The sequence below is a fragment of the Felis catus genome, chromosome B1 (assembly GCF_018350175.1).
Source record: "Felis catus isolate Fca126 chromosome B1, F.catus_Fca126_mat1.0, whole genome shotgun sequence".
In the NCBI taxonomy this organism is placed as follows: Eukaryota; Metazoa; Chordata; class Mammalia; order Carnivora; family Felidae; genus Felis; species Felis catus.
This window is the reverse complement of record NC_058371.1, coordinates 81,939,986-81,963,703: the sequence shown is the minus strand read 5'-3', so window position 1 is coordinate 81,963,703 and position 23,718 is coordinate 81,939,986. Positions and strand designations below refer to the sequence as shown.

At 37.3% G+C, this 23,718-nt stretch overlaps 1 protein-coding gene and 1 long non-coding RNA gene across 9 annotated transcripts in view; one reads left to right on the top strand and one right to left on the bottom strand.

Annotated features, from left to right (window-relative positions):
* The window catches only part of ANAPC10 (anaphase promoting complex subunit 10), a 312,895-nt gene that overhangs the window by 210,182 nt on the left and 78,995 nt on the right, over window positions 1-23,718 (bottom strand). For 2 of the 8 annotated variants that reach the window (XM_011281634.4, XM_023252781.2), the window contains exon 5: window positions 255-323. The exons of the other annotated variants lie outside the window; for them this stretch is intronic. In XM_011281634.4, the coding sequence (XP_011279936.1) occupies window positions 255-323 (69 nt within the window). The remainder of the gene's footprint in view (window positions 1-254; window positions 324-23,718) is intronic. 8 annotated transcript variants of the gene reach the window in all.
* On the top strand, window positions 12,793-18,053 carry LOC123384924. The gene is made up of 2 exons (XR_006596721.1): window positions 12,793-13,074; window positions 14,545-18,053. It is a non-coding gene; the product is annotated as an uncharacterized LOC123384924 (long non-coding RNA).

The following is a 23,718-nucleotide window of genomic DNA, read 5'->3' as shown; positions in this document are numbered from 1 at the left end:
AACCAACAGAGTATGTTACAAGTGACAATGTGTGACTTTGCAGATAAATCATAAAAGGCATTGTAGCTTCTTCCTGGATCTTTTGTATCACTCCTTCTGGGAGAAATCAGCTACCATGACACGACGACACTCAAGAACCCCACGAAGAGGTCCATGTGGAGAGAAACCTAGGCCCCCAGCCACCAATTAGCACCACCCTGCTAGCCATGAGTGAAACACCTTAGAAGTGGATTCTCCAGTCTCAGTCAGCCTACCTGACATAGGACTGTAACTGCATGAGAGACTCCAAGACAGAAATGGCCAACCAAGTTTTTTCCAAACTCCTGAACAGAAATCATGAGAGATAATAAATGATTACTCTTGTTTTGGGTAATTTGTCACACAGCAATAGGAAAGCACAGAGTGGTTAAATAAATAATGGTCCATCCATATCCTGGAATATCCTATAGCAAGTAAAAATGATGTATCTCTTTACATATTCGCAGTAATTTGAAGCCATCTCTGGTTAATTTTAAAAAGCAAAATACTAAACAATGGATTATATGATTATATATACACATATATATACATACATATATACATATTTATTTTATTTTATTTTTTTAATTTACATCCAAATTAGCATATAGTGCAACAATAATTTCAGGGGTAGATTCCCTAATGCCCCCTACCCACTTACCCAATCCCCCATCCCACAACCCCTCCAGCAACCCTCAGTTTCTTCTCCAGATTTAAAAGTCTCTTATGTTTTGTCCCCCTCCCTGTTTTTATATTATTTTTGCTTCCCTTCCCTTATGTTCATCTGTTCTGTGTCTTCAAATCCTCATGAGTGAAGTCATATTTCCCTGATAATGAGTGATGTTGAGCATTTTTTCATGTGTCAGTTGGCCATCTGGATGTCTTCTTTGGGGAAGTGTCTATTCATGTCTTTTGCCCATTTCTTCACTGGATTATTTGTTTTTTGGGTGTTGAGTTTGATAAGTTCTTTATAGATTTTGGATACTAACCCTTTATCTGATAATGTCGTTTGCAAATATTCTCCCATTCTGTCGGCTGCCTTTTAGTTTTGCTGATGGTTTCCTTCGTTGTGCAGAAGCTTTTTATTTTGATGAGGTCCCAGTAGTTCATTTTTGCTTTTGTTTCACTTGCCTCCGGAGATGTGTTGAGTAAGAAGTTGCTGCAGCCAAGATCAAAGAGGTTTTTGCCTGCTTTCTCCTCAAGGATTTTGATGGCTTCCTGTCTTACATGGAGGTCTTCATCCATTTTGAGTTTATTTTTGTGTATGGTGTAAGAAAGTGGTCCAGGTTCATTCTTCTGCATGTTGCTGTCCAGTTTTCCCAGCACCACTTGCTGAACAGACTGTCTTTATTCCATTGGATATTCTTTCCTGCTTTGTCAAGGATTAGTTGGCCATACGTTTGTGGGTCCATTTTTGGGTTCTCTATTCTATTCCATTGATCTGAGTGTCTGTTCTTGTGCCAGTACCATACTGTCTTGATGATTACAGCTTTGTAGTATAGCTTGAAGTCTGGGATTGTGATGCCTCCTGCTTTGGTTTTCTTTTTCAAGATTGCTTTGGCTATTCGGGGTCTTTTCTGGTTCCATATGAATTTTAGGATTGTTTGTTCTAGCTCCGTGGAGAATGCTGGTGTTACCTTGATATGGATTGCGTTGAATATGTAGATTGCTTTGGGTAGTATCGACATGTTCACAATATTTGTTCTTCCTATCCAGGAACATGGAATCTTTTTCCATTTTTTTGGTGTCTTCTTCAATTTCTTTCATAAGCTTCCTATAGTTTTCAGTGTATAGATTTTCCACCTCTTTGGTTAGATCTATTCCTAGGTATTTTATGGTTAAAATACCTTTTGAAATAGTCATGTGTCCTCTCTCGGTTCCACGTTTTTCTTGAAGACATCCCTCCTGGATCTCCAGCTCAGCCAGTGTGTCAGTGTAAATTCAGTCAGAGAAGCAGAGCACTAGAGTGTGTGTGTGTGTGTGTGTGTGTGTGTACATGTGCATGCAGCATATATATATATATATATATATATATATATATATATATATGTATACATACACACACACACACACACACACACACACACACACATATACGTATGTGTATACGTGTGTGGAGAGGGTGGGTGGAGGTATGTAATAGGGTGTTTATACAGGGAGTTTACCTTACACAGTGGAAGATGGGTAAATTCTAAGGCTGTTGCTTTCATGTCTGATGCTGGAGCTTGAAATTCATAGCATAGGAAATCAAAAGTGAACATGAATGTAGAGTGGTGGAGAGCAAAGAGAAGCTGGAACCCATCAGCACAAACTAGATGAATTAGAATTAGATTAATTGGCTATATGTTTGTGGTCCATTTCGGGTTCTCTATTCTATTCTATCAATCTGAGTGTCTGTTCTCGTGCCAGTACCATACTGTCTTGATGATTACAGCTTTGTAATAAGGTTGAAGTCTGGGATTGTGATGCCTCCTGCTTTGGTTTTCTTTTTTAAGATTGCTTTGGCTATTCAGGGTCTTTTCTGGTTCCATATAAATTTTAGGATTATTTGTTCTAGCTCTGTGAAGAATGCTGGTGTTATTTTGATAGGGGTTGCATCGAATATGTAGATTGCTTTGAGTAGTATCGACATTTTAACAGTATTTGTTCTTCCTAACCAGGAGCATGGAATCTTTTCCCATTTTTTGGTGTCTTCTTCAATTTCTTTCATAAACTTTCTATAGTTCTCAGTGTATAGATTTTTCACCTCTTTGGTTAGATTTATTCCTAGGTATTTTATGGGTTTTGGTGCAATTGTAAATGGGATAAATTCCTTGATTTTTCTTTCTGTTGATTCATTGGTGTATGAAATCAAGAATGAAAGAGGAGAGATCACAACCAACACAACAGAAATAAAAACAATAATAGGAGAATATTATGAGCAATTATATGCCAATAAAATGGGCAATCTGGAAGAAATGGACAAATTCCTAGAAACATATACATTACCAAAACTGAAACAGGAATAGAAAATTTGAACAGACCAATAACCAGTAAGGAAATCAAATTAGTAATCAAAAATCTCCCACAAAAACAAAAGTCCGGGGCCAGATGGCTTTCCAGGGGAATTCTACCAAACATTTAAGGAAGAGTTAACACCTATTCTCTTAAAAGCAGTTCCAAAAAATATAAACGGAAGGAAAACTTCCAAACTGTTTCTATGAAGCCAGCATTACCGTGATTCTAAAATCAGACAGAGACCCCACTAAGAAGGAGAACTATAGACCAATTTCCCTGATGAACATGGATGCAAAAATCCTCAACAAGATATTAGCCAACCAGATCCAACAATATATTAAAAAAATTATTCACCACGACCAAGTAGGATTTATACCTGGGATGCGGGGCTGGTTCAATATCTGCAAAACAATCAATGTGTCTCATCACATCAATAAAAGAAAGGACAAGGGAGGAGCCAAGATGGCGGAACAGCATGGAAGCTTTTTGTGTGTCCTGCGTCCATGAAATACAGCCAGACCAACCATCCTACACACCTAGAAAACTGATTGGAAGATTAACACAACAATCTGCACAACCTGAACCACAGAATTCAGCAGGTACACGACACCTAGAGCTGAATTTGGGGAGCAAGAAGCCATGAAAGGTAAGGAACCCCTTTTGCAGGCGGAGAGAGGATGGAGACTGGGGAGGGAGGAGCATATGGGAAAAGCACCCCTCCCCAAAAGTAGCTGGAGAGAAAGTGGAAAATTGGAAACAGCTGCAGGGACTAAACTAAAAAGGGTGAAAGGAGAAAGGAGAGGGTTTAAATTCCATTGAGACTGTAAACAAGGGGAGCGCAAAGTCTGCAACTACGCAGCTCGATACCTGGCGATGCTCTGGTGGGAAGGGCAAATCCCCAGGGGCAGAGTGGGGTTCAGGAGGTTCTCGGGCCACACAGAGAAAAGTGGTTCCACTGCTGGAAGGACATTTGGTAGAGACTGTTAAAGCCACCTGGTCCTAGCAGACACCTGATGGCAGCCACATTTGCTGGTGCTGGGGCAAGGTAGTTGAGGCTGAAGCCTGTTGCCAGATGTATGTTGAGATTTTCCATAATCCCTGAAACGCTGATGCTACACTGTCTCGCAACCTTTTTTGGGGGGCGGGCTGGCACCTGGCCGCAGTCTCAGGGCACCGGCAACAGCAGGGTCCAGTGGACTTTCCAGGGTGCTGCTGACATTAGGCCATTGCTCATTCAGCCATTGCTCAGCAAGACCCTCCCACAGAGGGGCGGAATGGATCAAAGCTGCAGGCTTTGGGAGTAAGGGGCCAGGGAAACAGCCGCATCTGAGACAAAACTTGGGAGAGAGGTATTGCCTGGGGCCTGGTCACTGAGAGTGGAAAAGTAGGGAGTGGATGAGAGCTGAAGAAAGAGGACCTGTGCGCAACTGCTGATCTGGGAGAACAGACTGGGTAGCTGGGTAGTGACATTTTCACCGCTCCCGCGCATGTGCACACGCACCTACGAGCACTGCAACAATCTATCCCAGTAAGCTAGCAGCGCCATCTAGTGGAGAGCGGAGCTATTACACTGATACCCGCCCAACTGGGCCAACTTCTCTCTTCAAGGACACAAACCTCACCACTGGCTTAATTTATGGACGATAAAGAGGTACATGGACTGACCTCTAGGGGAAAATGAAGCAATTTCAGTCCTACTTCAATCTGTTAGCAGGTTCATGTATTCAATTCTTTTTTTTTCTCTTTTTCCTTTTTCTGTTTTACAATTCTTTTTCTTCAATACAGAAAGAGAAAAAACTCATTTTATTTTCAATTTTTATTAAAAATGTCTTTAATTTTTATTTTATATTTTTTACTTTTGTGTAAATTTTTTCAAATTCTACTTTACTTCCATCATTTTATTTTAGTCTACTTCAGTGTACTCACCTTTTCAAATTTTCAATTTCCTTTTTTTCTTTCTTTTTCTTTTTTCTCTTTTTCTTGAATGTAGAAAGAGAAAAACTTCATTTTTACTTTCAATTTCTCTTAAAAATATTTTTATTTAATTTTTATTACTATATTTTTGCTTTCCTGTAAATTTTTTCAAATTCTATCTTACTCCCATCATTTTATTTCAGTCTACTACAGTGTATTCATTTTTTCAAATTTTCAAATGATTTTTTTCTTTTTTTATCTGTTTCTCTTTTTCGTTTCTTTACTTTTTTCTTAAATACAGAAAATGAAAAAATTCATATTTCTTTTTAATTTTTTTAAAAATATTTTTCTTTAATTTTTTTCTACTATATTCTCTACTTTTGTGTATATTTTATCCAATTCTATTTTACCCACATCATCTCATTTTAGTCTACTTTAGTGTATTCATTTTTTGAAATTCTCAAACGATTGCCTTTTTTTTTTTTCATCTCTCTAATCTGTCAAACCACTTTCAACACCCAACCAAAACACACCTAGGATCTAGCATCATCTATTCAATTTGTTTGTGTGTGTAAGTTTTAATCTTAATATTTTTTTAATTTTAATTTTTTTAATTTCAATTTTTCTACCTCATTAATTCTTTTTCTCCCTTCAAAATGACAAAACGAAGGAATTCACCTCAAAAGAGACAGGAGGAACAAACAACAGTCAGGGACGTAATCAACACAGATACAAGCAAGATGTCTGAACAAGAATTTAGAATCATGATAATAAGAATACTAGCTGAAGTCGAAAATAGATTAGAATCCCTTTCTGCAGAGATAAAAGAAGTAAAAAATAGCCAGAATGAAATTAAAAATGCTGTAACTGAGCTGCAATCACGGATGGATGCAGTGGCGGCAAGGATGGACGAGGCAGAAGAGAGAATCAGCAATATAGAGGACTAACTTCTAGAGAATAACGAAGCAGAAAAAAAGAGGGAGATTAAGGCAAAAGAGCACGATTTAAGAATTAGAGAAATCAGTGACTCATTAAAAAGGAACAACTTCAGAATCATAGGGGGTCCCAGAGGAGGAAAAGAGAGAAATAGGGGTAGAAGGGTTATGTGAGCAAATCAGAGCAGAAAAGGTTCCTAACCTGGGGAAAGACACAGACATCAAAATCCAGCAAGCACAGAGGACTCCCATTAGATTCAACAAAAACCAACCATAAACAAGGCATATCATAGTCAAATTCACAAAATACTCAGGGAAGAAAACAATTATGAAAGCAGCAAGGGGAAAAAAAGTCCCTAACCTACAAGGGAAGACAGATCAGGTTTGCAGCAGACCTATCCACAGAAACTTGGCAGGCCAGAAAGGAGTGGCAGGATATATTCAATGTGCTGAATCAGAAAAATATGCAGCTTAGAATTCTTTATCCAGCAAGACTGTAATTCAAAATAGAAGGAGAGATAAAAAGTTTCCCAGACAAACAAAAATTAAAGGAGTTTGTGACCACTAAACCAGCCCCGCAAGATATTTTAAGGGAGACTCTTTGAGGGAAGAAAAGATGGAAAAAACAATTATATATATATATACACACACACACCAAAAGCAACAAAAGATTAGAAAGGACCAGGGAACACCACCAGAAACTCTAACTCTACAAGCATCATAATGGCAATAAATTCGTATCTTTCAGTACTCACACTAAATGTCAATGGACTCAATGCTCCAATCAAAAGACATAGGGTAACAGAATGGATAAGAAAACAAGATCCATCTATAGGTTGTTTACAAGAGACCCATTTTAGACCTAAAGACACCTACAGATTGAAAATAAGGGGATGGAGAACCATCCATCATGCTAATGGTCAACAAAAGAAAGCCGGAGTAGCCATACTTACATCAGACAATCTAGACTTTAAAATAAAGACTGTATTAAGAGATGCAGAAGGACATTATATCATAATCATGGGGTCTATAGACCAAGAAGACTAATTGTAAACATTTATGCGTCAAATGTGAGAGCACCCAAATATATAAATCAATTAATCACAAACATAAAGAAACTCATCAACAGTAATACCATAATAGTAGGAGACTTCAACACCCCACTCACAGCAATGGACAGATCATCTAATCAAAAACTCAACAAGGAAACAATGGCTTTGAATGACACATTGGACCAGATGGACTTAACAGATATATTCAGAACATTTCATCCTAAAGCAGCAGAATATACATTCTTCTCCAGTGCACATGGAACGTTCTCCAGAATAGACCATATACTGGGACACAAATCAACCCTAAGTAAGTACAAAAAGATTGAGATCATACCGTGCATATTTTCAGACCACAATGCTATGAAACTCGAAATCAACCACAAGAAAAAATTTGGAAAGGTAACAAATACTTGCAGACTGACGAACATCCTTCTAAGGAATGAATGCACTAACCAAGCAGTTAAAGAGGAAATTAAAAAGTATATGGAAGTCAATGAAAATGATAGCACCACAACCCAAAACCTCTGGGACGCAGCAAAGGTGGTCATAAGAGTATATAGCATATATACATAAGAGTACATAGCAATCCAGGCCTTCCTAAAGAAGGAAGAAAGACCTCAGATATAAAACCTAACCTTACGCCTTAAGGAGCTGGAAAAAGAACAGCAAACAAAACCCCAAACCAGCAGAAGACAGGAAATAATAAAGATTAGAGCAGAAACTAATGCTATCGAAACAAAAAAAAACAGTAGAACAGATCAATGAAACCAGAAGGTGGTTCTTTGGAAGAATTAACCAAAATTGATAAACCACTAGCCAGTTTGATCAAGAAGAAAAAGGAAAGGACCCAAATAAGTAAAATCAAGAATGAAAGAGGAGAAATCACAACCAACACAACAGAAATAAAAACAATAATAGGAGAATATTATGAGCAATTATATGCCAATAAAATGGGCAATCTGGAAGAAATGGACAAATTCCTAGAAACATATACATTACCAAAACTGAAACAGGAAGAAATAGAAAATTTGAACAGATCAATAACCAGTAAGGAAATCAAATTAGTAATCAAAAATCTCCCACAAAAACAAAAGTCCGGGGCCAGATGGCTTTCCAGGGGAATTCTACCAAACATTTAAGGAAGAGTTAACACCTATTCTCTTAAAAGCAGTTCCAAAAAATAGAAATGGAAGGAAAACTTCCAAACTCTTTCTATGAAGCCAGCATTACCGTGATTCCAAAACCAGACAGAGACCCCACTAAAAAGGAGAACTATAGACCAATTTCCCTGATGAACATGGATGCAAAAATCCTCAACAAGATATTAGCCAACTGGATCCAACTATACATTAAAAAAATTATTCACCATGACCAAGTGGGATTTATACCTGGGTGCAGGGCTGGTTCAATATCCACAAAACAATTAACGTGATTCATCACATCAATAAAAGAAAGGACAAGAACCATATGATCCTCTCAATAGATGCAGAGAAAGTATTTGACAAAATACAGCAACGCTTTTTGATAAAAACCCTCAAGAAAGTAGGGATAGAAGGATTATACCTTGAGATCATAAAAGCCATAGATGAACGACCCAACGCTAATATTATCCTCAATGGGGAAAAACTGAGAGCTTTCCCCCTAAGGACAGGAACAAGAGAGGGATGTCCACTCTCGCCACTGTTATTCAACATAGTATTGGAAGTCTTAGCCTCTGCAACCAGACAACACAAAGAAATAAAAGGCCAGGAGGAGGTCAAACTTTCACTCTTTTCAGATGACATGATACTGTATATGGAAACCCCAAAAGATTCCACCAAAAAACTGCTAGAACTGATTCATGAGTTCAGCAAAGTTGCAGGATATAAAATCAATGCACAGAAATCGGCTGCATTCCTATACACCAACAATGAAGCAACAGAAAGAGAAATCAAGGCTACAATAGCCAAAGCATGGAAAGAGCCCAAATGTCCATCAATGGATGAATGGATAAAGAAGGTGGGTGTGTGTATATATATATATATATATATATATATATATATATATATATATATATGATGGAGTATTACTCAGCAATAAAAAAGAATGAAATCTTGCCATTTGCACCTAGTGGATGAACAGGAGGGTATGATGCTAAGTGAAATTAGTCAGTCAGAGAAGACAAATATCATATGACTTCACTCATATGAGGACTTTAAGAGACAAAACAGATGAACATAAGGGAAGGGAAACAAAAAGAATATAAAAACAGGGAGGGGGACAAAACAGAAGAGCCTCATAAATATGGAGAACAAACTGAGGGTTGCTGGAGGGGTTGTGGGAGGGGGAATGGGCTAATGGGTAAGGGGCATTAAGGAATCTACTCCTGAAATCATTGCTTCACTACATGCTAATTTGGATGTAAATTTTAAAAAATAAAAAATAAAGTTAAAAAAAGAAAAAGAAAAAAAGAAAGGACAAGAACCATATGATCCACTCAACAGATGCAGAGAAAGCATTTGAAAAAATATAGCAACCTTTCTTGATAAAAACCCTCAAGTAGGGATAGAAGGACCATACCTCGAGATCATAAAAGCCATATATGAACACCCCAACACTAATATCATCCTCACTGGGGAAAAAAATGAGAGCTTTCCCCCTAAGGTCAGGAACAAAACAGGGATGTCCACTCTCGCCACTGTTATTTAACATAGTATTGGAAGTCTTAGCCTCTGCAACCAGACAACACAAAGAAATAAAAGGCATCCAAATTGGCCAGGAGGTCAAACTTCTACTCTTCACAGATGACATGACAATCTATGTGGAAACCCCAAAAGATTCCACCAAAAAACTGCTAGAACTGATTCATGAGTTCAGCAAAGTTGCAGGATATAAAATCAATGCACAGAAATCGGTTGCATTCTTATATATATATTTTTTTAAAGATTATTTTTGTATGGATAGAGAAAAGTCTAAGGATATTCACCAAAATATAGACAATATCTGTAATGGTGAGAATATGGATCATTTTCATTTTATTCTAACTTTATGTATCATGCATGTTTTTCTCAATAAACATGTGTTTATCTTATTTAAAAAGCTATTTTTCATTTGATAGTAAGAGGAAAAATTTCTGAAAGTTTCAATACCTGATCTTAATATCTCATTGACAGTACTCTTTTCCTACACTAATAGATTCATCCTTCTTGCTGATTTCAACATCCATAGAGACAATCCATTTAACAATTTGGATTCTTCTTTCCTGAATTTGTTCACTTGCAATAATTTTGATATCTACCTTAGTTGTGCCTCCCACAGTCATATTCTGTACTTGATCATGAGTAGTAGCTGCAATATAGCTGAATGTTGACTTAAAATATCCCCATCTCTACAGGCTCCTAAGATACTGGCTTTCTCTAATGACCCCATGGCAATAGTATTAACCCTAGTGAAAGAGCTAGACTATTGATGCTATCTATTTTTTTACTATTCATTAATCATTCAATCTTAGTTCCTACTTTATCTCAGTGACATCCCATAGTTCATTATGATAATCAATCTCTTTACACACTTAAGATTCAATGCCCCTCTCTCATTGTTTTTTTTTTTTTTAAGGAAAATAACAATAATCCTGGTTAAACCCAACTCTCTGCTTATTCTATGCCAATTTGAAGAAAAACAAACAAACCATGCTAACTGGTTCTCACTTTATTTTTAATTTATTAATATTTGTTTATTTTTGAGAGAGACAGAGGGCGAGTGAGGGAGCACAGAATCTGAAGCAGGCTCCAGGCTCTGAGCTGTCAGCACAGTTCCCACTGTGAGGCTTGAGCCACCCAGGTGCCCCAGTTCTCACTTTAAATTCAAGATGACAAGTATATATTCAAGTGTATATTTAGCACCATGCATAATTCCTACTATATCCCTTTAGAAAATTTGCTTTCACTGTCTCTGGGATAGCTGTTTCTAGGCTTCTCCTCAAATCCTAACACCTACTCTAATCTTCTCTCTCTGAGATAATATCTTATTTCACTAAGAAGACAGAGGCAATCAGAAAAGAAAACAAAAACCTTTCTTCCCATCAGCTGTTATACAGTAAAAAAAACTGCTCCTGCACTTTTCTGGGGCTAGTTCTTCTATCTGTCAACAGATCCCATTTCTTCTTTCCCAACCAAAGACTCTGCTCCCATCATAAACATTGTCTCTCCAAATCATTTTCTCTTCTCCACTGGATCACTGTCACCAGCATTCGAACATGCCACAGTATTTGTCATTTTAAAAATTAAAAATAAAACAGACCTTTCTTAATCCTATCTTCCTCCACTTGCTGCCCTAATTCCCTTTTACTGCAAAATCCCTTTAAAGTTCTGTTTTTGTTTTTGTTTTACCTGCTAGTTATCTTTATCGCATTCCAATCTGAATGACTGGAATCACTGGAATCATTTCAGTGGTTTCACTGAAACCAATCTTTGACCAATCTGGTCAAAGTCGCCAGGGACCCTCTCAGAAGAGTTCTTTGATACAGTTTATTATTGTATTTTGGATTTTATCTAATGACTTTACTTAATGATTCCAACCACAAGATCTATTTGTATTTAAAGTTTTAAGGTTAATTTTAAAGCTTTATAATAGTATTGTAGTTTAAAAATAGTTTTGTGCACAAAATATGGAACATGGTTTATAAAGATACTAAGAGAATGTTAATATATTACAGAGAAAATAAGTGATAACTTGGTAAAGATACATGAATTTAAAGATGAATAAAGTCAAGATTTATTAATGTTAAGCTAAATAAAAGACTTGAAATTATGTGCTTAAAAACACATCTACCTGAGTGAACTTGTACTTAGATCCTTTCCAAGACAAGCCCGTGATGAGACCACATCTGGAACATCTTGACTGCAGCCTTCTAAGATCCTGGGTGAAGGATGCAGCTAAGACTCTTGACTCACAGAAACTGTGAGATAATAAACATGTGTTGTTTTAAACCACTACATTTGTGGTAATATGTTACACAGAAGTAGAAAAGTAATACATAAGGGCATCAGATGAATAATGAATACTGAAAAGTGTATATGAGACTAGTGAAAATTCCATGTTTAAAAAGGTTGAGGGTTTTACAAATATTTGTAACTAACCCAAAAAGATATAACAAAATGAGACAATTCCCAGTGTTAATTTGGAATAAACATTTCTTCAATATTTCATTATTTGACCATAATCTTGTTTGGCCAATTTAATCAGCTTCTTATAAAATATGTGTTTTAGAGGCAACCTACATAGTAGCTATTCCACCTAGTGGCAGGAGAAGCAATGTAATGGACCACAACATCAGCACCACTGCCAGACCAAAGCCTATTAAGTCACTTCTGAATAGGAGCTACCACATTTCCTTAATATTCCTTCTTTAATATCAGCTGCTGTGCTGCAAAGACTACAATGGTAAAAACTACAGGTAAATAGAATCCATTAGAGTTTCTCTATGAAATTATCTTTCAGCTTGGCTCTGGGATTCTGCTTCCTACACCAGCCTCTTAGTCATCACCTCTACTCTGGCTATGATTTAAGAGCAGGTGTACCCCTCCAAGGATACACTGATTATTAAACAAAACTCGAATAAAAAAAAAAAAAACAGAAGTGATTCATCAATAAAAACCATGTAAAATATTAAGTACAAAGTTGCTTATATGTCTTTTGCTGTTGCTAATCACATATCCCTGGAAAAATTAATGAATAAGGAATAACTACTTAATAGTTGTTTCAATAAAATTGTCCTCTACTCTCCACTCTATCTTTTCCTCCTTCATTAACCATAGCTGTGACTTGATAAAATTCTATAGAACTCAATGAGAACTGTCAACACAAAGCAACAGATTCTGGAATTTTAACTATCCTTTCACTTAAGATGGAATAGAACCAGTTTACAGCAATGATGACCTACTTGTAGAGAAAAAAAAAAGTCTAATATGATCCAAAAGAAACTTCAGAAGTTCCAAATGTGCTAAAAGTTAAGAATACCACAAAAGCAGCTTAACAAGTTAGAGGGAATCCGACTCAAATAGCTCAGTATGGAAAGCAAGCTCTTTTGCCCTAGTGAGGAAGGCAACTACGTAAGAAGGTGACTTTGAGGTCAAAACCAGTCAACTTGCCGCAGATGGTCAAGACATTCATTTTGGATAGTAAGTCAGAAAAAGTTTCTATACAGAAAAATTTATTCCAAAAATTGTTCCTAGAAAGTTACGATTACATAGTTTAAATGGTCTTAAAGTGTCCTAGTTTTTTTTTTAAAAAAGAGGTCTAACAAAAACAAAAGAACTAGTAGAGTGTCCTACTAATCTACACAATTTTGAATAAATTTGAAATTAATGTCAATTAAAAACAATAATTTCATCAAAAACCTAAAGTGGGAAAGAAATGTTAAGAAGAAACTGCAGAAAAACTTTTGACAACAACAAAACTTGGAAAGCCAAGTTAACCAGACTTAACTATCATTTAAAAAGAAATCTCGGGGGCGCCTGGGTGGCGCAGTCGGTTAAGCGTCCGACTTCACCCAGGTCACGATCTCGCGGTCTGTGAGTTCGAGACCTGCGTCAGGCTCTGGGCTGATGGCTCAGAGCCTGGAGCCTGCTTCCAATTCTGTGTCTCCCTCTCTCTCTGCCCCTCCCCCGTTCATGCTCTCTCTCTCTCTGTCCCAAAAATAAAAAAAATAAAAATAAAAAGTTGAAAAAAAAAAATAAAAAGAAATCTCGTAAATATAAATACATGCACATACACGAAAATCATGCTTTAGTTTTAGTTTATGTTTTAGTTGTAAAGGAAGGCTAAAAGTCTTAGCTAATGAATAATCAGGAAATGATAGGAATAGATAAACATATGTAGTATAGTGGAAACAACATCAGATCAGATGTCAAAATAAGACAAAGATCTGAATTTCACTTCTAATCTTGAGTTTAAGCAAATTACTTATCTGTGCTAAATGTTTACTTCCCCAAGTGTTGAATCATGTGAAATTGTCATTTTAAAAAATGTTTATTTTTGAGAGAGAGAGAGAGAGAGAGAGAGAGAGAGAGAGAGAGGAGGGGCAGAGAAAGAGGGGGAGAGAGAGAATGCCAAGCAGGCACTGTGCTGCTCAATCTCATGAATCGTGAGATCATGACCTGAGCCAAAATCAAGAGTCGGATGCTTAACCAACTGAGCCACCCAGGCACCCCGGAATTGTTATTTTTGTAGATCAAAAATAAAAGGAGGATAATTTTACTTCTGTATACTTTTTAAGCTTTCCTCATAGGAATGTTGTAATATAACAATAGAAGTGTCATTATTGCTCAATCCATGGGACACTTTAGTTTGAAACTTCTTATCCTTTCTACATAACCAGAGGCAAAATCTTAATTGAAATGTTCTCATGGCCTCTGTGATTTCACCTTCTTCAGATATTCTTCCTACCTTTCTCTTCTTTTCTTTGTCTTTCTGGAAACTCCTTGGCTGTTCCTTAAGTGTTGTATTCCTCAGAGTGCTGTCCTAAAACTAGTCTCACAACACAGTTTAATTTACACAATTGTCTTACATAATCTTGTCCAGACCCATGACTTCAGATACCTCAAGTGGCCATATGCTAATGACTTAACATTTTTTATTTCCTTTGTAAGAGACAACTTCTGAAGGGACGAGCAAGGGACCTAGGAAGGCAAGGCAAGATAGAAAGATTCCACCACAAAAGCCACATAAGAAAGGTCTAGACTTCAAACGTGTCTCCTTTAAACAGAAGAGAATGGAGTAGTTTGTGGCTGACCAATGTTCCTGCTGAAAATAACTGCAGGTAAAATACAACCATCATTATAGAGTTATCAGAGAGCTGCTAAGCAAGAAGAACTAGAGGGGGCCAGGATGTTGGGGAAGAGAGAATCTCAGAGAGGTTACTGGTCTTCACCTACTTCAATCATGGGCAGGGGGTGGGGCATTTACTGATTCTGGGATGAGACAAGATGCTGAGAATTGTGGTCTTACCCAGGCAGAGAGTTGCTTCTTGAAGCCAGAGAAACATGCGGGGCTATTACTAGAAGTGTTTCAGAAAAGACAAAATTAGAGACTTCAAGAGCTTCAAGCACACATCTTTCCCCTCAAAATATTTGCCACACTGTGAAACTGCCTGAAATGGGAGGCTGAAGGGATAAGCAAGTGGTCTCTGAGAGCAGAACTGAGTTTCTGGTAATCTCTCAGGGCCAAGGAAACAAGTACTAGAGTCTAGAACATGCCAAGGGGAAGGAACCCAGTGAATACATCAGGCCCCTCAAAGAAAGCCCTGAACAGCTGTGATGTAGGAATATTAAAGAATAGAGGTAGACAGAACGTTACCAAAACAACACAGCCCCAACTCAACTTGGAGACTGACAGGAGTGAAGCTACCCAGTCTACTGCTCTAGCCCAGGAAAAAGCGAACTCTCCCTGAAGAGAGAAAATAGAGAGCAGCACTGTCCAGCAGAAAAATAGTGCAGCCACAAATGTGACCCATGTACACAATTTAAAATTTCCTAATAATTACATTTTCAAAAGTCAAAAGAAACAGGTCAAATTAATTTTATATTTAGTATATACAAAATAACACTTCACCATGTAATCAATATAAAAAGTTGTTAATGGAATACTTTACATTATTTTTTGTTGTACCAAAAAATTCAGCATTTTACAATTACGGCATACCTCAATTAGGATTAGTCACATTTCAAATGCTTAAAATTAAAAGTCACATGCAGCTAGTGGGACTGTATGAATAGCATAAATCTAGACCTGCAAAAACATTTTCTCCCAATGTCCAGCAATCAATGAAGAATTGCTATTAATATGCCTAAGAAATTAAGAGGCCAACATGAAGAAAAAAGACAGAAAATAGAAAATGAAAAGATAAATAATTTCATGTGAGTATTGGAATATATTTTTAAATGTAAATTATAGAGCTGAAAATAAAATAATTGCAATCAAGAATTCATCAGACTGATTAGTAAGTTATCTATAGGAAAAGATAAAATGGACATATTCTTCAAAAAAATTATCAAAGCTAAAAAAGAAGAAATAGAAAATATGATTAGAACTGTGCCTGTTAAGGAAACTGCCTCATAATTTAAAATCTATCATAACACTCCAGTTCCAGATGATTTTGCCAGTCAATTCTTCCAAAAATTCAAAGAGAAAAGTGTATCAATTTTGCACAAAGCCTTAGAGAATAAAAAGAGGAAGAACGCTTTTAACTGTTTCTATGAAGGCACCACAAGATTAGTTCCAAAACTTGGTAAGGACATTAAGAAAGAAAATTATAGACTAATCTTTCTCATGACAACAAATAAAAAATTTTAGAACAAAATATTAGTAAATCAAATCAAACGATAAAGATAAAGGATAATATATCACAGGCAAATGGGGTTTATTCCAGGTATACGAGGTTAGAATATCATTTGAAAATTAAATGTAACTGACTTCACCAATAGAAGAAGGGAGAAAAATAATACAGTCATCTTGGTGATGCAAAAACAGCATTTCAAAAATTCAATACCCATTTATAATTTAAAAACCCTTAGCAAATAGGAACAGAATGCAATTTCCTTAATATGAAAAACAGCATCTTTCAAACAAATAACCTACAGCATTCACATACAATGGTGAAATCTTGAAAACTTTCTCAGTGAGATTATAAACAAAACCAGATTACCACCACTTCTATTTAACATTGTACTGAAGGTTTTAAGCAGTGAAATATTGCAAGGAAAATGGAAAGAAATGGAGGAGAGAGAAGTAGAAGGAAGGAGACAGGATAAAAAGGATGCCAAACGAAGAAAAAAATAACATTATTTGTAAATTATACGACTGCAGATCTAGAAGATACAAAAGAATCTATTAACTATTAGAATTAATAAGAAAATTTAACAAGGTCACTGGATACAAGGTCAACATAAAGGTATAACTAAAAGAGCAGGTAATTAGTGGAAAGATATAGTAGACTAATGGAACAGCTAAGAGACTTCAGAAGCAGACCCACACATTTACAGCCATCTGATTAATGTCAGAGATGACACTCTGGTGCAGTAGAGGAAAGATGGTCTCTTCAAATAATGACGCTGGATATTCTGGTCTTCCATTTGGGAGAAAAAACATAATTTTGACTCCCACAATTCCCACCATAAACAAAAATGAGCTCCAGTTGGATTTAGATCTAAATGTCAAAGGTAAAATGTCAGAAGCTTTTTTTAGAAGAAAATAAAACATGTTTGTAACCTGGAGTAGATAAAATTTTTAGGACACAAAAAGTACTCATCGATAAATATTGATCAACTATCTTAAAACCAAGAACTTCTGTTCATTAAAAGACACAATTAAGAAAGTGGAAAAAACAAGCCACAGACTGGAAAATATGCCTATCTCCAGCAAAGGACACCTATCTTGAGAATACAATATACACATATATAATATAGATATAGATATAAATATAGATATAGATATAGATATAGATATAGATATAGAGATATACACACAATATACAAAGAGTATATATCCAACACATGTTCAACAGTGTATACTCAAATGTTCACAAGAGTATTAGTTATAATAGCCAGAGTATCCAAATACATATTGACAGATTAAAAAATTGGAATAAATCACAAAATGGAATATTCTACAGTCAACGAAAATGAACAATCTACAACTACCCAATTACATAGATAACTCTCACAAACATGTTGAGTAAAAGGAGCCAGATGCAAAAAAGTACAGGCACAGGGCACCTGGCTGGCTCAGTCTGAAGAGCAGGCCACTCTTGATCTCAGGGTTGTGGGTTCAAGCCCCATGTTGGGAGTAGAGCTTACTTCAAAAAAAAAAAAAAAACTATAGGCACAAAATGATTCCATCTTTATAAAGTAAAACATCACAAAATAAAAACAAAAAGATTTTAAAAACGCAGGTGAGAGTAATCCATATTGTTACAAGTCAGAATAATGATTAGCTTTGAGGAAGCATAAGGAAACATAAAGGGGGTTTCTGGTTATATAGGTCTGTTTAGTTTGGGAAAATTCAGTGAGCTTTTCACTTATGATATATGGACTTTATTGTTTCAATATAAAAATTTTAAATTAAAAAAAAAAAAAGACCCAGACCTTTCTGCTCTGTCATGCTGTGTGTCTATGTTGTCTGCAGCAGCTGCAAGCATCACGCTCTCACACAACAATATCCAAAAAGGCTTTCTCCTCTGTTAATTATGAAGAAAAATATTTTCCAGAAGCTATCAGATTTCCCATTGGCCAGGTCTGCGTCACATGTCTATGCATTAACTGAAAGGGAAGTTGGAAATGGAGACTCGGGCATTTTCTATTTTTATTGTGGAAAGTGGTCTCTGTTGGCAGGGAAGAAAGATGGAGGAAGAATGCTACATAAGGTAATCAACACTATCTGCTACCCAGGATTATTATTAGTGGCCTCTTAACTAATCTTGCCATAGCTACTTGTCTTCTTCCAATCTAAGCTTGGATTAGCAGCACAGTCACTAGATAAAAATGTAAAGTTGAAAAACCTTTCATTAGCTTCTCATTTTAATAGGAATAAATCCACAATCCTGCATGATCTGGTCTCTGCTTACCTCTTCAGCCTTATCCTGCATGGTCTCTCACCTATATTTTAGTCATATAACCTGCAATAATGCAAAAACAAATTTACATTGTACAGGAAACTGGTTCTGAGCATACTCCAAAGATCAAGAGATGACAGAAGTATTAATTGTATGTCACTGAAAATGGGTCAACTCTCATGGATATATATGGTCATGAATATCTTAGGGTTATATATGGGAGCAAAGATTTTTTAAAATTTTAATGATTTGCTTGGAAAACGAGAAAACAAAAGAGATAGAAAATCAGTGGCTCAATGCAGGAGGTATAAGAGCTAACAAGTGTGAGTTCAGAAAGAACAGAGCAAACAGAGAGCAAAAATATGAAAGAATATAAGAGCACCTCCCAGAACTAAAGGACAGGTGCCTCCTTACTGATGGAATCCACTGAACCCCCAGCACAATAAAGAAAACACACACACCAAACACACACACACACACACACACACACACACACACACACACACACACACAATCATGGCATAGCAGCATGAAATTTCTGAACATGAAGGGTAAGGAGATTATAAAAGCTTCTATAGAGAGGAACCGATCACATGCAAAGCATCAGGAATCAAAAGTGGTGTTGTATTTCTCAACCTTTACACTGAAAACTATGAGGCAATGGAGAATGTGCTTAAAATTCTGATGAAAAATTATTTCCAAACTAGAATTCCATACCCAGCCAAATCATCCCTCAAGGGTGAGATTAAAATAAACTTTTCAGTCATGCAAGGTTTCAACAATTTTACCTCCCATGTGGAGGATGCATTCCACCGAAAAAAGAAGTAAATCAAAAAGATGAAGACCTGGGATGCAGGAAACAAGGGATCTACCAAAAGAGAAGATGAAGGAAATTCCCAGGATGATGTTGAAGGGATGTCTTAAGCAGATAGCTGTCAGACCGGGTCGTCTGAGAAACAGATACCAAGACGTGCATAGAACTTAGAAATTAGAAATGCCAGAAATTTATTAGGGGAAACATCTGTGAGAGAACATGGGGAGGGAGCCGGGGAGGCTGGAAGAACTGTCAGATAGTGATGCAGGTCTGACCCCAGGGGAAGGAGACAGGGAGGGAAGGTTGGAAAGTTGGGTGGACATGTGTTAGACTGCAGTGCAGTTCTAGGGAACGTTCAGCAAGGCCATCAGGGTTCAGCCAAGGTTGCCTGTCAGAGGACTCTAGAGTCCCCAGGAATGAGCTGCTTTCGTACCCCTGCTGTTTCGGTCACTGGCTGGGGGCAGACTGCAGGAGCACATGGGCTCTGCGCAAACGTGGAGATGGATTTCAGAGAGCAGCAGCTGGGGCCATCAATCAGTTACTCCCCACAGTCAGAGATCTGAGAAGAATATTCTCATGGCCACCTGTGATGACTCTACAATGTGCCACAGTGGCTAGCCTAAACTACATTTCCCAGGATTCCCTTCCTCACATGTTTCTGGTTATGTGAGACACAAGGAATATTTTCATGCACAAGATTTGGAGGGCAGAAGTGAAGCAGCAGCCATTTGGTTTTTTACAAAAACTCGAGTTGAGGTAGGTGCTCTTGTAGATCACACGTGCTGTCACTATCTGCTAGTCCCCCTTACTGTCATCGGCATGCAGCCAGGCATGTAACTGCTCCACCTTCCTCCTGCAGTTCTCGGACTCCTGGGACAGGTGTGTTTACTCCATAATGAAGGGCATCCGCTTCTTCTGCAGGACACTCACATCACAAGGTTGGAGGCAGTGAGAACTGAGGTGGATTCTAATTCATCTAGTTTGTGCTGATGGGTTCCAGCTTCTCTTTGCTCTCCACCACTCTACATTCATGTTCACTTTTGATTTCCTATGCTATGAATTTCAAGCTCCAGCATCAGACATGAAAGCAACAGCCTTAGAATTTACCCATCTTCCACTGTGTAAGGTAAACTCCCTGTATAAACACCCTATTACATACCTCTACCCACCCTCTCCACACACGTATACACATACGTATATGTGTGTGTGTGTGTGTATGTATACATATATATATATATATATATATATATATGCTGCATGCACATGTACACACACACACACACACACACACACACACACACACACACACTCTAGTGCTCTGCTTCTCTGACTGAATTTACACTGACACACTGGCTGAGCTGGAGATCCAGGAGGGATGTCTTCAAGAAAAACGTGGAACCGAGAGAGGACACATGACTATTTCAAAAGGTATTTTAACCATAAAATACCTAGGAATAGATCTAACCAAAGAGGTGGAAAATCTATACACTGAAAACTATAGGAAGCTTATGAAAGAAATTGAAGAAGACACCAAAAAAATGGAAAAAGATTCCATGTTCCTGGATAGGAAGAACAAATATTGTGAACATGTCGATACTACCCAAAGCAATCTACATATTCAACGCAATCCATATCAAAGTAACACCAGCATTCTCCACGGAGCTAGAACAAACAATCCTAAAATTCATATGGAACCAGAAAAGACCCCGAATAGCCAAAGCAATCTTGAAAAAGAAAACCAAAGCAGGAGGCATCACAATCCCAGACTTCAAGCTATACTACAAAGCTGTAATCATCAAGACAGTATGGTACTGGCACAAGAACAGACACTCAGATCAATGGAATAGAATAGAGAACCCAAAAATGGACCCACAAACGTATGGCCAACTAATCCTTGACAAAGCAGGAAAGAATATCCAATGGAATAAAGACAGTCTGTTCAGCAAGTGGTGCTGGGAAAACTGGACAGCAACATGCAGAAGAATGAACCTGGACCACTTTCTTACACCATACACAAAAATAAACTCAAAATGGATGAAGACCTCCATGTAAGACAGGAAGCCATCAAAATCCTTGAGGAGAAAGCAGGCAAAAACCTCTTTGATCTTGGCTGCAGCAACTTCTTACTCAACACGTCTCCGGAGGCAAGTGAAACAAAAGCAAAAATGAACTACTGGGACCTCATCAAAATAAAAAGCTTCTGCACAACGAAGGAAACCATCAGCAAAACTAAAAGGCAGCCGACAGAATGGGAGAATATTTGCAAACGACATTATCAGATAAAGGGTTAGTATCCAAAATCTATAAAGAACTTATCAAACTCAACACCCAAAAAACAAATAATCCAGTGAAGAAATGGGCAAAAGACATGAATAGACACTTCTCCAAAGAAGACATCCAGATGGCCAACTGACACATGAAAAAATGCTCCACATCACTCATCATGAGGGAAATGCAAATCAAAACCACAATGAGATACCACCTTACACCTGTCAGAATGGCTAACATTAACAACTCAGGCAACAACAGATGTTGGCGAGGATGTAGAGAAAGAGATCTCTTTTGCATTGCTGGTGGGAATGCAAGCTGGTGCAGCCACTCTGGAAAACAGTATGGAGGTTCCTCACAAAACTAAAAATAGAACTACCCTACGACCCAGCAATTGCACTACTAGGCATTTATCCACGGAATACAAGTGTGCTGTTTCGAAGGGACACATGCACCCCCATGTTTGTAGCAGCACTATCAACAATAGCCAAAGTATTAAAGAGCCCAAATGTCCATCAATGGATGAATGGGTAAAGAAGATGTGGTATATATATACAATGGAGTATTACTCGGCAATCCAAAAGAATGAAATCTTGCCATTTGCAACTATGTGGATGGAACTGGAGGGTATTATGGTAAGTGAAATTAGTCAGTCAGAGAAGACAAATATCATATGACTTCACTCATATGAGGACTTTAAGAGACAAAACAGATGAACATAAGGGAAGGGAAACAAAAAGAATATAAAAACAGGGAGGGGGACAAAGCATAAGAGACTCATAAATATGGAGAACAAACAGAGGGTTACTGGAGGGAGTGTGGGAGAGGGGATGGGCTAAATGGGTAAGGAGCCCTAAGGAATCTACTCCTGAAATGATTGTTGCACTACATGCTAACTAATTTGGATGTAAATTTTAAAAAATAAAAAATAAAAAATAAAATAAAATAAAAAAAGGTATTTTATAGGTCGGCAAGAAAACTCAGGGATATATTGATACTGATAACATTTTAAACATTAAGAAAAAAAGGAGGCAACTATTAATTCCAGAAAAATGAAATTATACATATAAAGGAAATTTAAGCATAGGACATGACATGAATCGGGTATGAACAATACTTATGTGGTCATAATAATGAAAATGTGCATAATCAGCAAATACCATGAAAAGTCACACCAGGAAGATGAAGAGAAGGGAAGTCTATGAGAGAAGAAATGGGATTATAGGGCTAAATCCAATATTTCATAGTTAAGACACCATTAGATCATGTCTTTAAATACAGATAGGTACCCATACATTCAGAGTTGTATGTATGTAGTATAGAGATCTATGTACACATATTATTTAAAAATATGAAAGCAAATACATGAAAAAAGGCTAAAATAACTAAGAGGATTGCTCCTAAGGAGTGGGATAGGAGTATGGGGTAGGGAGATAGGTGCTACTACTATAAATGTTGTCACAATCCTTTCAGACTTTTAACCTATGTACATGTTTCACTATAGTAAAAATACACTTAAACTTCAAAATTAAACTCAAAAAGGGAAGCGTAAAAAATTCAATGTTAAGGTAACTGAAAATTAAAGACTAAGACTCATAAAGCTGGCAAAAAAAAAAAAAATAGAGGCAAAATTTGACAATATCAAGTCTAACCCACTTAGAGTTCCAAATCATGCACTAACCGGGGCGACTGGGAGGCTCAGTAGGTTAAGCACCCGACTTCAGCTCAGATCATGATCTTGTGGTTTGTGGATTTGAGTCCTGAGTCAGGTTCTCTGCTGTCAGCACAGAGTCGGCTTCACATGCTTGGTCTCCCTCTCTCTCTCTGCCCCTTCCCACCCCTCTCTCTAAAATAAATAAACATTAAAAAAACAAACAAAAAAACCACGAAAAACAAAAACAGGGGTGCCTGGGTGGCTGCGTTGGTTTAGCATCAACTTCAGCTCAGGTCATGATCTCACGGCTCATGAGTTAAAGTCCCACATCGGGCTCTGTGCTGACAGAGCCTCAAGCCTGCTTTGGATTCTGTGACTCCCTCTCTCTCTGTCCCTCCCCTGCTCATGCTCTGTCTCTTTCTCTTCCTCTCTCAAAAATAAACAAACAAAAAAACCCATGCAGCACTAACCTACTACTA